At 34.6% G+C, this 17,729-nt stretch overlaps 1 protein-coding gene across 2 annotated transcripts in view; it reads right to left on the bottom strand.

The window, feature by feature from the left end:
* The window catches only part of LOC150090381 (protein lev-9-like), a 181,946-nt gene that overhangs the window by 64,142 nt on the left and 100,075 nt on the right, over positions 1 to 17,729 (bottom strand). For both annotated transcript variants that reach the window (XM_090389840.1, XM_090389841.1), the window contains exon 7: positions 7,630 to 7,698. In XM_090389840.1, the coding sequence (XP_090245966.1) occupies positions 7,630 to 7,698 (69 nt within the window). The remainder of the gene's footprint in view (positions 1 to 7,629; positions 7,699 to 17,729) is intronic.

Genomic DNA, 17,729 nt, shown 5'->3' with positions numbered 1-17,729 from the left:
ATTGAATAATAGAGGCCTCACAATAAACAGTATTCATAAAAAATACTCTGCACAGTACAGCAGTGAGGGCAGTTTTAATATCTATAATATCAGGAATCAGCCTGAATCATAAGAAAAATCATTAAGGAGTACAAGTGTCACAAAATGTTTAAAAATATCAACTTTATACTCTTATTTTCAGTAGTAACAATATAAATTTATAGCAGTTTCATTTTTTTTTTTTATTGATACTGATTATATTTCCCACTCAAGAGTAATAAAATGGCAAAAGACAATTACAACTGTTAAAAGTAATCTATTATACATTATCAAAATTGTTCTTGAATATGTTTGCCTACAATCTTGCCCTCAAATTTTGAATCTAGAATGACCTATCATTAAAAAGTAAAGTTGAATTGGTGACTTCTGCCCCCAAGCTGTGCAAATTCAGCCACTTGCTGTTGTGACATGCCAACAGTTATGAATAAGAATATTACAGTAAAAGCAGTTTAGCAACAAGTAGTGTGCTGTGATGTAGTTTTATACAGTATATTTTTTGGTATATGGGATGAAATCCAACTGTAGACAAGTTTTCTTTTTTTATACAAAATAATAAACAATGTATTGTATTAACTATTTTCAGCACGCACACAATAGAAATAGTTAATACAATATCTCTGAGCAACAGATACACCATTAATTGTTTCTAACAGCAGAAACAGTTTTAAAAGAGGGCAGCATTAAAATATATTTTAAAATTAGAGGAGGAGATTGTGGCCTTCAGCTATGTGGTACCATTTTGGCTTTCAAAAGGCTGAAATTCTCTGAAATTCATATCAAGAAGTTGATGATTCTGAATCACAAATGATAAATAACTAGATGTGTAGAAGATAGTTGTGTATAATTTAGTAATTATTTAGTAATGAGTATTTTTATAAACTTTATTTTTTGAAATTTGGATTTAATTTTCAAATTAAATCCACTCTAATATTGGGAGCCCAAGTCGAAATAAAAACGAATTAATATTTAAAAGGATTTATAAACGAAGTTTCATTTTGATGAATTTCCAAAGTTTCATGAAGAAGCTCACTTAATAGAGCCCATTTCTGGAAACTCACTGCTCAAGGTTCAGACATGTTCAGGAAACACTTCAGAAAAGATTAAGACCACTTAAGCTATACTTGAAGCCTTAATACTTTCCAACACACATTCTAAAATATTTTACTGTGAAGTTACAAGTGTGTAATTAATTACTGATCAAAAATTGAACAATAATAATTAATATTTAAATAAATTAAAAATATATTTTATTTATTCACTCCAAATCTGTAAATTAAAAAATAATAAATGTAACTAAATTCCATGAATTTAGCTTTCAGATATAAGATATCAACCACTGAAATGGCATTCAAGCTAGAGGAGGGAGGAGTAGAGCAGTAAATTTGTTCAAGTCCACATTACCTCCTTATCCATACCAACAAAATTCCTGTATATCTTTGACAGAATCCCATGAGCTGTACTGGCAGTCTGTCTGTACTCAGAGAACTTCATATCTGACTGCACAATTAACCCCAGGTCTTTCATTCTCAACTACTCTGAGCATAGTACTGCACAGTAGATACATTAATCTGGGGTTATTGCAACCCATATGCAGTACTTTGCATTTGTTGATATTAAACTTCAGTTGCCACTTCTCAGCCCATCAGCCTAACTTTTATAGATCCTGTTGCAGTAGCATATTATTATTACTGTAGTTAACAACCCTGCCAACCTCTGTATCATCTGTAAATTGGGATATTAATATCCCAATACATCTTCATCAATATCACTCATAAACATAGAAAACAACTATGGGCCCAACTCTGTGGGACTCTACTAATAAAAGTAGTCCATGAAAAGCAGTGTCCAATGATTACCACATAGTCTTCTCCCACCCAACCATCTCTTTATCCATAGCAGCAACTTGCCCTTAATGCCATACTGCTCCAATTTGTACAACAGTATTTTATGTGCAATAGTATCAAAAGCTTCCCTGAAATCCTAGTATACGATATCAAAATTATTTTTTGCATCCAGTTCCTTTGTGAACACATCATAGCATACAATCAAATTGGTAAGACAAGATTTCCCCTTGACAAAGGCTTGTTATTGTTAGTTTGTTATTTGGTTTTCAGGAGCATTAGCAACTAAGGCCGTATTGCTCCGGGAATATGCGGTGGTCATTCCCTTGACCTTTCCGCATCCTCCGTATTTAGTGGTGACGGGCTCGAACCCCGGTCTAATCAAGAAGTGTGTGTTACGCACTGCTGCTCCTTCCCATCTGGCTACGGAGACGCTTTGACAAAGGCATGCTGTGTTTAAACTATAACTGTAGTTGTCTAGCTGAACCTGCATTACTTCTTTAACAAGTCTTTAACAACCTGCATTACTACTTTAATTTTCCTGTTCCAAGGAAAATAGACCACTATTTTCCTTGGAACAGAAGTTAAACTAACAGGTCTAATTACTCTTTTGATCCCCTTTGTGAATTGAGGATATATTCACACATCTGCAGTCTGTGGGGGATTCCCCTGAATCTAAGGGTGCTCTCATAATTATGGCTAGGGGGGTTTGCTTACTTCCTTTGCTGTTTCCGTTAATATAATTGCTGCTTCCATTAAAATAAAGGCACCTGGGGTGGATAGATCTACCATCCACCCAAGGTGCCTTTTTTATGTTTAACATCTATAACACATTCCTACTTTCATTTTTGCTTTCCCAGTGCTTATGTCACACCAATCTGACTCAACATTACACTGGCCACCCAAATCAATGGGATGCACTGCCTTACATTTTATGTGTTTCTTAACTAACAGCATCCCTCCTCTCTTCTCCTGCCTTTCTTTCTGTACACATTGTACTCCCCATATTAGAATTCTTCATTCCTCATATCTGTATAACACCACGTCTCTAATATCCCAGCAATGTCCACATCTGATTTCTTGACCATCACTTCAAATTCATCAGATTTATTTACTGTGCTCCTAGCATTGGTGTACATGCAAGGATAAATACACCTGTTATTACTCTCGGGTACCCATGTATTTACTTGTTCCATGATGACTTCTAGCAGTCCTTGAAATTCATGGTGGCTTTGCTTTCCAGACTGTTCCTTGTTTAAATATAAATATGTATATCCAGTAAAAATTTTAATACACTTTTAATTACAAATGGTTTGTAGCTTTCAAGGCTAAATGGGCCTCTTCATCAGCAAATACTAATAGAATGGAGAAGTTATAGAGACAAAATTTTAAAGGATACAGTTGTGCGTTGAATGGTCAACCTTGTGCGTGGGCACAAGGTTGACCATTCAACCACAGATTGGTGTTCATTGTTGCTGCATGGATGTATGTGGTTATGCTTCCAGCACTTATCTAGCCTCAAAACAGTTGCCTCCAAGATAGGGTGTAGTCTCATTCCCTTGCTGTGATTCATAGTTCTTGAACTACATGATATATTACGCAACTCTAGCCAGAGGCTGTGGCGAAAGTGTTGGGACTGGTTAAATCACTTTGAAGTCACGCTTGGGAATAAGGTCATGGTGGGTCTACCAGAAGTGTTCTTCGATTGTGGATTGGTTAGTCTCAGCAAGGCTGCTACATAGGGAAGACCTCTTCGAGGTCTTCCCTATGTAGCAGCTGTTACAATCTTTGCAGGTTATGTGGTATACTACACCGCTGCACAAGAGAGGGGCGATCGGAGTCTTCACATTGGAAACTAGAGAATGCAAGTTTCTACCAGGTAGCTGCACGCATTTTATGTCGTATTCTCGAAGGATTTTTAAAATCTGAATGGTCAACCTAGTGAGATTTTTAAAATCTGACTAGGTTGACCATTCAATCTAGTGGTTGAATGGTCAACCTTGTGTCCATGCACGCACAACTGTATCCTTTAAAATTGTCTCTAACGTCTCCATTCTGTTAGTATTTGCTGATAAAGAGGCCCGTTTAGCCTTGAAAGCAACAAACCATTTGTAATTAAATGTGTATTAAAATTTTTTACTGGATATACGTATTTATATACGTACATCCAGTACGTATTTATATATATATATATTTATATATATATACGTATATATTTAAATGGAAGAATTAGAAGTATTGCAAGAATCACACCTTTGCCTGCGGCTACAGTTAATTTATTAGTCTGTGTATTCCACAAAGCTAGCAGTTTTCCAACCTCGATAGCATCAGCAAATATTCTTGCACCTTTTCTATTTAAGTGTATCCCATCCCTGCCGAAGTCTCTCCTGTTAACATGCACTGACCATGCTGAGAAAAATTCTACCCAATAAGCCTTGCACAATCTCTTCAGGGCTGAATTGATCGACAAGGCACTTATCATATACTCGTTCCTCAAATTTAACCCTAACCCGCATCTTTTTTTTTTTTTTTTAACATTGAGCTGTACTTGTTAAGTCTTCAGATCTACTACTCTTAATATCATTAACGCCAACGTGTAGAGCAATATCACCTTTGGTGCCCTTAAAAGATGATATCTACTCTATAATGATGCTCTATAATAATGAATATGATACTGTATAAGCTTGCTTTCTTGTATCATTTATCACTATTACTAATACCATTTAAGTATCATCATGTGATTCAACTTCTGAATTTGAAATTGGATGAGATTTTGGCTGATAGCTGTGATATTGAATTTGATTTTAAAATCTATTTTCCTGTTGCAATCTATTATAAACTGTCTACAATTATTTAGAAACAGATAAAAAAAAAGGCAGTACTTAGTGGAAAATTTGTAAGATACTTTGAACTGTTATTTGAAATGACCCTGAAAAACAGACGACTAGTTGATTGCTATGCACTTCACTCTTAGATACTTCAATGTTAGAACCACCTTTATATATTGGTGAAATGCTGGAGTCTCTCCAAGTCCAATCATGTCCATTGTTGTTTTCTGTATTTATAAATGATATTGATGAAGGTATATCATGGTTAATGTCCAAGTTTGCAGATGATATGAAGGTTGGCAGGGTTGTTAATGACAGTACATTACTGCAACAGGATCTAGAAAGGTTGAGCAGATAGGGTGAGAGGTAGCAACTGAAGTTTAACATTGACAAATGTAAGGTACTACATATGGGTAGCAAGAACCCCAGAATAATGTACCAACTATGTGGTACTACACTCAGGGTAGTGGAGAATGAAAAAGACCTGGGTGATAATTCTGCAGCCAGATATGAAGTTTTCTGAGCAGTGCAGATAGGCTGCAAAAGTAGCTCATGGCATCTTGTCAATGATATACAGGAATTTTGCTAGCAGGGATAAGGAGGTGATTATCCCTTTGTATAAGGCAATGAGCAGGCCGCACCTTGAGTTCTGTATACAGGTCTGGAGGCCTCATTTTAGGAAGGATGTAGAATTGCTGGAACGAGTCCAGAGAAGGGCAACAAGATTGATGAATGGAACAGAGCATTGCTGTTACCAAGAAAGGCTTAAGTTCTATAAATTGCAGTGTCTAGAGACTAGGCAACTGCAAAGTGATCTGATTGAGATGTATAAGGCCTTGAATGGTTTGAGTAAGTTCAATGCTGATGGGATTCTTCCTCTTGCTCAGATTACTCATCTGAGGGGACAAATTCAAATTGAGGAAAGACACTTGTAGGATTGATGTTTGGAAATTTGCCTTTAGCCAGCAGGTGGTGGATTGTCGGAACAAACTTCCATCTGTCGTAGTGGAGGTCGACAACCACTTAAGTTCAAGGCAGAGCTAGACAAGCATTTGGAGTGAATGGGTGGGTGAAATGGGGGTTTTTTTTTTTTTGGCTGCTGCTATATAAGCTTGCTTTCTTGCATCATAATTATGCCTTTACTAATGCTAATGTTCACATAATTTATCTCAATAGTTTAATTTATTTCTGTCATTCCCTCAAAATTACTGGATATATGCCATCAACTCAGGAGTATTACTTGCCTTTAGTATCTAAAGTTTTCTTATAAACAATCTTCTGTAATTTTATTATTGCTAACTTCATGCTTCCTCACCACAAAGGGTCTTTCATCTGTAAATACTGATACAGATACCTCTTCAATTCATCTATGTCAGCTTGTTTATCCAAAGCTTTCCTGCACCCACAATGGACAGGTCCCAATGTTCTTGTTGTTCTTCTGCATATTCACTATATGAGAAACTCTTCCTGTTCTTTGCTCTCTTTGCCAGTCATTTCTAATTGCCATATTTCTATTTGTCTTATTTTAACAAAATAATGAAACTTAAGTATGGTTAATTTTTTAATTTTTTTTTCATTATTTTGATTAAGTTAAGGAATAGTTTCATATTCATTTATGGATTGGGTTTTATTTTGGGTCTAGATTTCCTGAACTAATTATTTATAAATAACCTAACGTCTGCTATGAGCTTCATAATACTTTGTGCTCACTGGGTTTCGTAAATACATGAAACTTATGCTTTGATCCCCTGATTGAGCGAAATATATGAGACATTACATTATCTTCTAATAAGCTCATCATTCAACTTGAATTACTTGCTTTCTATTTACTTTTTCAATAGTGATATATTTAATATGCAAGAATAACCTACACTCAGTCAGTCAGTGTATTCAAAGTTTGATTAACCATGTGACAACTAATCTAAATGAAAACACTGAGAAAAATACCTCTGACCAGAAGAGTGGTTTTCAAATTTCAGCTGGTTTCAGATTTTAGTTCTGAATAGTAATTAGAATTAACTGTATGGCTTTGGTCCAGGAAATCAGCATGAATTTGGCAACCTAAACATGATTATTAACCTGTATTAATCTTCTGTTACATCACATTAGTTTCTCAAATAGTGTAATTGCAGTTCTTACTTTGTATAATGGTGGTGACCTTCCTTGAATTATCTGCAACATTTGAACATCGAAGAGTATATAATAGGCAAGGTTCTTCGTACTGTTTATGAAGTTGCTGAATAATTTCAGACTCTTTCAGAGTTGACATGGAGAAATTTAATAATAATGAGATGTTCCACTGAACTAGACATGTGAAGCCAGCATCTGATTTTGAACCAACAAAGGTTGCTATTTTTGTACTAACAACGGCTGCCATGACAACTACACAAATGCTGTTTCATTATAATAATATACATACAGCTTTAATATAAAGTTCTATTGAGCTAGCTATAATTTAAAATATCCAAATCAAATTTGGACCTGTCACACCCCTCATACAATGTTTGCACTAATATTTGCATTGATAAAAATTTGGGACAGGACCAACAAAATCTTAAAAATTCAGATTAGCAGTCCTGCTAAAGAAATAGTGAAGACAGACAGACAGCAATTTCATTCAATCTTTCAAAAATGATACCAGAATTAATGAACTCTACAGTCACTAAGTGCTTTTGTTTTAAAAATTACTAGTATGATTTTTTTTTTTTTTTTTTTTTTTTTACTAAACAGTAAAACAAAAACACATACTTTTTTTTGTGTTATTAGTTTTTATATAAACCTGTAAATCCTCTGCTGCTTTAGGATATTCTCAACTTTTGTTGCAATACATGAGCTGAAAGTGCAGGCATCAGTGCTATTTTAAAATAAGAAAATATATAAACAGGCATGCACACTGCTCAGAACAAACAAATCTACAGTACCTGGTGGTGGAGTTGACAGAGGTGGTGATGGTTTGGGCCTTGCTGTTATTGTTGACGTAAATACAACACCTATAAAAATAAATATTTGTATTTGCAAAATTTGTTGAGAGCACTAATAATCTTTAGGAATTTGTATTAGCTAACATTATCAATGGAAAGGGAAGAGGCAGGAGAAAACTCCCTGGAATTTTTTTATTGCTTCTGAAACAAGTTATTTATTTTTTTTAATGAAAATCCCAAACAAGAGAGGTATTAGAACCTATAGTACTTAATATCATACACAGACTGAAGGTTGAGAATAAGAAAGACGATACTTGTTGACATTAGACTTGAATTTCTGTATATTGTAATTTTCAGGAAACACGTATGAAGGAAGGCTGTTCAAGGAAACCAAAGTTGAATGAATAAATGAGGAAGAAGAAAAATTGGTTCTGTAAGTTTAAAGTTGGACAGTAAAAGGATGTTGAATGGTTATGGCACATGTTTGGACTGCTTTGGAAGAGAAAGTGAGAATTATAGAAGCCAATTCAGAAGAACAGTGCCCATGGAAATATCTACAGAAAAGGCATGAAGCAGAAACAGAATGTTTATGAGACAGAGTGCAGAGATGAGTCATTAATTTACTAATTAATTACAAAGTTTCTGACAGGGAATATTAGAACAGATATATGCACAAGTACCACCTTTGAAGCAGACTGAATCATACAACAAATAATTCAGACAACTGAGATGAGCAGTGGTTGAATCAACTGATAACTGGGATTCTGTCAGAAAAAGTATGAGGTTAATTTATTACATTTTTTTTTTTTTTTTTTTAAACTAAGGATTATTTCAGTTCCAAGTAGTCTAGCTATGATGGATTCTATGGAGTATCCAGGTTCCAACATATCTTTGTACAGATTTATTTTCATTTTCTCCCCTTCCCCTATAATTCTTTCTGAAGAGTCTTGTTTCCATCTTTTAAAACAGATTTTCATCAAGAGGTCACTATCTGGAGTATTTAATGATTCATCAGTATTAGAATAGCTAAATAAGAGAGCATTTTTTGCATGTGCCATAAAAAAAAAAAAAACACCCCATTGCTCTATAACACACTACCCACAAAAGTAAACTTGAAATCCAGCCTCCTGTTACAGCCTAAGATTTCATATCTGTTGTCCCTAATCCTATATATCATTATCAGAGAGAATTTAATTCCCTTATTAATTTTTACTGATCCTCCTTAAGGCCGTATACAACACAAATAAGTCCTCCTAAGATGCTTGTTTACCAGACTTGGCACAGCCTACCTGTGCCAAGTATGCATTTTAATTAGTGGCCCTGACCTTCTTTTAACCCTCATTCACAACAGTGCCATAATACCTTATAGGGCCACAATCTATCAAAGTTAGCCATATGGCAGGATTTACGAGTTGATGAAATGCAGTATACTTTGTTCTTTTAGTCAATGAGGATGTGTGGTTCCTCACAAGATGGATCCCAGTAGGCAAAACCCATTACATAATTTTTTATGGAATTCATATTTGGCTGGCATTTGGTTTTATCAATTCTGATTAAGTTTGCTTTAGCATCAATCATGGTTTCCTAACTGACAGACAAGGATGCATGTTTCATAAGTTGGAATCACCTGTTAGTGACTTTATTTCATAAATATTTTCATTCTTTGAATGTGCTAACAGCAGTGGAGAGAAAGTAGTGTTAGTAAAACAAAAGTCTTGGTCAGCACTTTCAAAAATAGTCTAACTATTATTACACACTATTTTGTACTGGCAAAATGATGCAAAGAAACAAGCAAAGCAGTATTAGCAAAAAAATAAAAATAATAAAAAATAAATAAAATAGAAAAGAGTAATCAGTCAGCTCTCACTTCAGTTATCTATTTCATTCAAGTATTTGTCCAATCCCTTGTAAAAATTTTGAAAATTAACTTTCAGCCAGAGTAATTGATTATTGGGATTTTCACTATTGTTGTGGAAGGTGGTAGAGTGAATAAAATTAAGGAAAGATTAGACAAAATGTTGGTGGGGATGGAATGGTTGAAGCAGGTAGCTTGTGATTTCTTTTATTTATTTATTTTTAAATGATGATGCACAGGGGCAAGCTTTCACAGCATTTGCCACTACTTATACTAAACTGTAACCAATTATCCTTGGATAACAAGGATCCCCTGTATTTAGTTTATCAGCAATTGACAAATTGAACCAGCTCAGTATGGGGACCATGAAAGTGAACTCCCCCCTTGCAAACGTGGAGGGTATACTTCCATGGCCACGTTATGTCCAGGAGCTGTGTATATCCTTACTGTACGTGTGCCATATCCAAAAATTTTATCAATTTGCATGTTCCCTTCCCAACTTCTTTCTCATCTACACCAATGCATCACGAATAGTCAAACCAATAGAATGCACTTACTGTTAAAAGAGTGAGACCTAACAAAATTTCCTAATTGATTTCACAAATATACTTGGTTTCTGTTCTGTTTCCATCTTCAGTCTGCATGTGGTAATTACTACTTCTGACAGAATTTCAATTATTGGTTACCTTAATGGCATCCTCATCTCAATTATACTACTAATTTATATTTATACAGTGGATTCTGGTTATTTGGGGAAGCCATTTATTTGGGGCAAATCTTAAAAAACAGAACCCAATCGAGAAAATAGCCAGGGTTTACTTCACTTAATTGGGGCAACATGCCATTTAATAGGGGCAGGAGACTGCAGCACTGAAGATTACCCTACGATTGTCTCCGACCTTACCACGTAATTCGGTCAGATTTCTGGAGGTCACAACCATAAAACAATTACCAGTCACCTGTTTATTGGGCTTTTCTGTTAGTGAAATCTATCACAAAGTGATAGTAAACTCGATCTTATTGAATTTGCGATAATACCGACAGCTGGAATTCTGTAGGTTATTATGGTGAAATGTGTTTACACTTCCATGGAATCTTCAATCATAAAAAAAATAATTTTCAGCTCTTCTCTTCATTCCTATTTTTAAAACTTTGTAACTCGTTACTCCATTCTCACTTGTGCGTATCGTGTTACTTGCAATTTGTGTGTGCCGTGTTTTTTGTTATTGATTGCTTATCTTTTTACTGTTTTAAATTTTAATCCCCACCCACAAATGTAGAGTGAACAGAAATGTCAACTAGTTAGTATGTACATATTACAGTACGTATTAATTATTCCGATTATCACGTATCATTTAATTTTTTAATTGGTAAGGTAATAAAGGGTAAATTTGTGCTTAATATATCTTTACTTTTATAGCCTGTGGATAATATTCCTCCCATTTTCGCTAATTAGAATCGCTGTTTAATAGAATTAAAATTCAATTCACAAACGTGATCACAATGACCGGCACTTACTACACATCGTATAGTGATCGGTACTTTACTATGGTGAGTCCATCGTAACATGATTTGATTGTACAGTACAGTAAACCAATTGTAAAGGGGGGGGTCCATTGTATTTTTAACTATTTACATGAAACTTCAGATAATTGGGGTAGCCACTTAATCGGGCCAAAATGCACTAGTCCCGATGTGTCCCAAATAACCGGAATCGACTGTACTTAATGCTTCAAGAGTGGTATTTGTGAATCTGCCCTGATATTCCTTGTCAGAAACTTCCTAATTTGAAACTGCCTGCGACTTGAAATCTCTTTACTCTACCCTGTCAAATACATCTGTTGTCTTCTTAGCTGTACAAATTATGCTGAACTTTCCTAACACTGAACTAATTTTGCTTTGCAATATTAGCCTTCCATCACTCATGCCCTCGGTTTAAGAGATACTGGTGTAGCATCTCTGTGGTACCCCTTTTTGTTTTAATAATAAAAAAATAAAATGTTTTTTTTTTTATTTAACTGCAAACAGTGATCTGTTATTTATAATTTGTTAAACCAGGTTAAAAAATATAAAAACAAAAATAAATGAGAGAAACCAACAATAATAATGATGATGATAATAATAAAGAAAGTTTTTATTGTATTTTAGAATTTTCAAGGTCACTAATTCCCTGGATTGAAACTCACACTTATATGGCATCTGGCAGTTGCAATGTGATTGTCTGTGTTTTTGTCAACTATTTGCATTTAATTTTCAAAATTAGAACTCTGCGAAAAGATTAGATACCTGTCACTGGCATCTCACATATGCCACTTGGCAATGGGAATTGAACATTTTTATGAACTACTCATACTAAACTAGCATCCTCCATTAGTGTAGAAAGTACACATGAGTTTATTCCAACAATTAGTTAATCACATTCTTTGGCTAGAGGAAAATTTCTGAACATCCATTCTAGAATTATCTCTTCTCAATTTAAATTTATGCCTCCTCTTTATGTCACACGACTAAGTAAAAATGTCTTAAGCATTTCAGTTTATTCAACCTGCTCAAGGTTATATCAGATGAAAAAGACTTGGGAATAGTTGTGTAGTCAGACAGGAAGTTCTCTGAGCAGTGCTGACAGCTCATCAGGTTTTGTCAATGATATACAAGAATTTTGTCCGCAGGGATAAGGAGGTGATTAACTATAGTATAAGGCAGGGGTCCCCAAACTACAGCCTACAAAAGAATTTTATCTGGCCTGTGGATCTTTCAATTAGATCGTAAAAATTAATATTTATATTAGATCACAATAAAATTTTGAAAACACGTTTTACAGATTATTTTAATATTCGTCAATTGATTAATAGCGTTGATGCCTGTGTCATCAGCTTAGTCTTGTGAGATATTAATTCTGTTATTTCCACTCAAAGCTATTCTTTGAAACATCGTTAAAATGTTTTTAATGATTTATTAATTTCATGAATTACTAAGCTATTAATCTCTCTAAAATATCATTTTTAAGGTCACGAGTGTAACCTTAAAAAATGACCTTTTATATGGTCACGAGCGTGACTATATAAAAGATTATGAGCGTGGTTTGTAAATTGTATTAGTTATCAATTCAAATCATGCACTACACTTTCATCGTTATCATATGTTCCGTTATAAGAATCAATTTTAAACGCCTTCGTGATATTTTTCTAAATCACATTTCTGGAGGTCAGGATCATAAAACAATAAAAACAATTTGCACTTCCCGGTTTATTGGGCTTTTCTGTTACTGCAAGCAATTATAAACGAGTAGTAAACTCGATCTTCTTGCATTTGCAAAAATACCAATAGGTGAAATGTTTCCCCTATACTGGAATCTTCAATCGTATAAAAAACAAATAAATTTTCAGAATCTAATCTTCATTCATTTTTTTTTTTTTTATTAAAGCTTTGTAAACTTGTTACTCCACACGAATCGTGTTAGTTGGAATTTGTGGGTGCCGTTAAAAAATGTTTATGCATGTTAACCCCAGGGGCTCACATTTGGTGAGTATAGGCTTGGCACACCCAGGGTTCTGAGCTGGATATCATCATTTTTCTCTTTTTTTGGTCTCTCTCTCTAATTTTTTTTTGGCTGTTGCAGCATAAGCCTCGGGCTTCCTTGCACCATATGGCTAGTAATAATAATAATAATGTAATCGTGAAATTTATAATTAAAAGAGATTACCTTGGAAACAAATGCCTCTTGAAACATTTCGGAAGACGATGACTCCTTGTGCAACAAACCAACGAGTGATCAACGAGTGTGCATTTAGTTGATGATGAAGAATAAACATTCTTTAACATTGTAAGTCGTAAATAATTTCTCTATTATTATAATTTGCTAGATTTTACAGGCTATGTTTGCATTTCTTTCGATAAATCAATCATTGTTTAAACAAACTAATTAGCTAACTAATTTCATTGTTTAGAACGTAACCCCTATTTTTAACCTTATGTCTATGGGAAATAAATTCCCACTTTACAAGTTTTCGCTTTACGAGTGCACGCTAGGAACAAATTAACTCGTAAAGTCAAGAACTAACTGTACTGGTAATTGTAACTGTAATAACCTAAAATATTCAAATTTGTAGCCCTTTCTGTTCTCCTCAAAGCGTTTATTGGCAAGATATCCGAAACTTCAACTTATTAAACTATATTATAATATAAAACTATAGGTTTTATATTATAATAATGTAGTTTATTAGGCAAACTGCCTAATAAACTAAATTATTAATTTCACATGATATAAGAGTGATATGAATATAATAATAACCTTTGTTAAAATATTTCATAAAATTTTAAGACACGTTCAGTGCTTGCTTTCTTCAATATTCACGAGCAATTTTTTTTTTTTTTTTTTTTAATTCCAGTGAACCCATAAAAATCATGTCAAAGTTGATGTCAAAAAAAAAGTTGATGCCAAGTGTTGCGTTTTTAATGAGCGGTGGCCAATTAATTACATGTGTTATTTGCAATGAAGTCTTGTTGGTGTTCAAGGAATATAATGTGAAATGTCACTACACCACAAAACATGCCTCAAATTACAATAAATTTCAAGGAGCTTTGAGGCAGAAAAACTCCAAGAACTAAACCAAACTTTTCAAAGTCAACAACAGAAGATTAGAACTTCTACTCATCAAAATAATCTGCAGTTAGAGCTAGTTTTCAGCAACCATTACCTTACAGTGTAAGGTAATGGTTAGGCCAATCTTGAGTACTGCATACAGGGAGAGGCATATAATGCAAGAAAGCATGCTTATGTAGCATCAGCCAAAAAAAAAAAAAAAAAACCGAAAGAAACATTTCACACATCCATTCCCTCTAAAATTTTGTTTAGTTCCTCCAATTTATTTAAGCTATCCACTTCCACAATGACAGACCGAAGCTTGTTCCAGCAATCAACTACCTGCTGTTTAAAGGCAAATTTCCACACATATATTCTATAACTGTCTTTTCTCAATTTGAATTTATGCCCCCTTAAGTTTGTAATCTGAGCAAAAGGAAGAATCCCATCAGAATTTAACTTGCTCAACCCATTCAAGGTCTTATATACCTCAATCAGATCACCTCGCAGGTGCCTAGTCTCCAGAAGCTGCAATTTGCAGAGCTTAAGCGTTTCTTGGTAAGACTATCCCTTCGTTCCCCTCACCAATTTTGTTGCCCTTCTCTGTACTTGCTCTAGCAACTCTGCATCTTTCCGAAAATGAGGCCTCAAGACCTATACGCAGTACTCAAAGGTTGGCCTGACCATTGCCTTATACAAAGGGATAATCACCTTTTCCCTACTAGCAAAATTCCTGTATATTGCCAATACCCATGACCTGCTCTGGCAGCCTGGCTGCACTGCTCAGAAAACTTCGTATCTGACTGACAATTACTCCCAGTCAATTACTCCCAGGTCTTTTTCATTCTCTATGAACTTAAATGCAGTACCACACAGTTAGTACATTTCTCTGGGGTTAGGTCTGAAGGCTTCATTTTAAGAAGAAAGTGGATCTGTTGGAATGGGTGCAGAGAAGGGCAATGAGATTGGTGAGGAGAACAAAGGGTAATCTTACCAAGAAAGGCTTCTCTTTGGCAAACTGTAGTCTGAAGACTAGGCATTTGTGAGGAGATCAGATTGAGGTGTTTAAGGCTTTGAATGGATTGAGTAAGTTTTTTTGTTTATGGTGATGGCATTTATGCTTTTTATGATGGTATTCTTTCTCTTGCTCATATTATGCACATAAGGGGACATATATTCAAATTGAATGCAGTCCCATTGCAGGATAGGTGTGTGGAAATTTGCCTTCAGCCAGTAGTTAGTTGATTGTTGAAACAAACTTCTATCTTTTGTTGTTGTTGCTGTAGAAGTGGGTAGCTTGAATAAATTCAAGGAAGAACTAGACAAACTCTAACAGGGGATACGAGATGTACTGTTTTTTTTTTTAACTGATGCTCTATATAAGCTTGCTTTCTTCTATCATTTGCCACTACGAATACTACACTTTACATGCCTAATTTCCAAATATTAACTTACAAAATGGAAGTTTCTCTTCATAAGTATATTCTTCTGTGTTCACGACAAATCTCAACTCTTGTTTGTAACCTCAGCAACAAATTCATATCTTTCTTAAAATGAGATATGCAAGCAATATTCAGGATACAGCCTAATAACTGCTTTATATAATGGAATAATCACCTCTTTGTGTCTACTGACAAAGTTCCTATATATGAATGAAGACTGGGTTTACATTAAATGTCATCAATATCCTTGTTACACAATATATTCTCTGTTTAAGAAATGAACTGCCAAGAGTTACAATCTCCTGTAGGACCTGACGAACCCTGGATGCAGCCACATTATTAATTCTTTACATGGAATCAATTCTTTTCTTCATTCTCTTTGCATCTAATAAACATATACAAAGAATCAGCCAAGGTTCAATTGTCCTAGAGAGGTGGCAGCTATGAATACATGCCATAGTCAGTGCAAGCAATATGATTGTCTCAAGAGTGAACTGCTACAGGTGATTCCCCTGCGAGCCACTACCCTATGTAATGCAGGCCATCTTTGCACTAGTCCACAAAATAATTATTGCTAAAAAATTAAATTTAAACTTTTACAATACATAACATCGTGATGCAATATATGCAGTAAAACTGCTATAATATGGTGTTTTTAAAATATTTTACACTACAACTTTAAATATAGAAATAGAACTCTGAATAATCATACATTACTGATTTCAGCTAATTAACTTTTAGCTACTGCAATATTTTAATGAAATAAAATAATCTATAAACTACAATGCTGCTTATAAACACACACACACACACACACACACACACACACACACACACACACACACACACACACACACACACACACACACACAACCAACCAAAACTGACAAGGAAATATCTATGACATCACGCAAAATGCCACATATACTCTCTGCCAAAGCTAATACACAGTGGTGGCTCGTGACTCTGATGTATGGGGGTGCTGCTTCTTAAAGTTACACTAAATTACCTTGGTTATAAGACATGTAGACATAGATGGTAATAATAATAAGAAAGTTAAAAATACTACAAAACATTAACTGGACGCTTACTATTAACAGACTTGGGTAATCTTGAAATTTTATTTAAAATAAAATCTATTCTTTGGTGTTTATTTGTTGAAAATAGATTAACTTTTTCATTCAAGTTTGGTGCACTGTTCAAATTGGGACCGCTCGCTCCACAGTTCCTTTGACTTGTTTCATCACCTCTAAAAAATGTGTATTGGCAACTTACCAACTAGGCATTGATTCAACCAATGGGGCCAAAATGTAGAACTGTGTAGTGCACAGTTCCACCTATGGTTAAACTTTCATGAAAATTATTTCGTGTTTTTATTTGTTTATTATTGAAATGATTATTGGAAATAGAGATGAGTATACTATATGCAAGACCTGTTAATAAAAATTTTCATTGCATTGCATTGTTCTTCACAAAATTTCATATAACTCCATTGACTGTATATTTAGATTTAAAAAGCTGGGGGTGCTGCAGTTCCGCAGTGCCTACCAATGAGCTGCACCTGCTAATACAAGAATTTTAATATAATATCTGAATTAATCCTTCAAGTATAAAAATAAACATTATTTTTTTTTTTTTTTTTTGTAGTTGTTGGCGCATTGGCTTCTATGGCCATAATGCACCTCCCAAGGTTTTTGTAGTATTTTGATCCAAGCCAGACGCGGGATTCGAACCCGCAACCTTTGGGTTGCCAAGCAGGCACTTTACCCACGCAGCTAGCCCTGTCGGCTAAACATTCCTATGGAATCAGAAAAATAGCAACTACAACCTCAACATATATATTTAAAACAAGAAATCAAAGCTGGATAAAATTTACACAAAAATTAACCCATATTGCTATAACAAAAAAAAAAAGTCACTTCTGTTACCAGTTGTTCGTTATTTAAATGTGGTTTAGACTGGTGTTAAGACAATTCAAGCCATAATGCACAATGTGCAATATTCTAAGGCTGTCTGTTTTGCATGTAAGACAAGAAAAAAAAAAGAAAAGATTTTCTAGTGGAAAGGGCCCTACAAGCCTTTGATTAAAACCAACTGCCTCAGCACCAGAATCTGAGCTGTAATACTACTTTCTACTCAATAGGTGCAGACCTATTGAGTAGAAAGTAGTATTACGGCAACAGCAACATCGTGGTTCGCTGCTATCAAGTGAACCATGATG

Source organism: Mastigoproctus giganteus, chromosome 2 (assembly GCF_048544385.1).
Source record: "Mastigoproctus giganteus isolate SK-2022 chromosome 2, ASM4854438v1, whole genome shotgun sequence".
NCBI lineage: Eukaryota > Metazoa > Arthropoda > Arachnida > Uropygi > Thelyphonidae > Mastigoproctus > Mastigoproctus giganteus.
The sequence above is the reverse complement of the archived record's forward strand: the minus strand, read 5'-3'. Positions and strand labels throughout refer to the sequence as shown.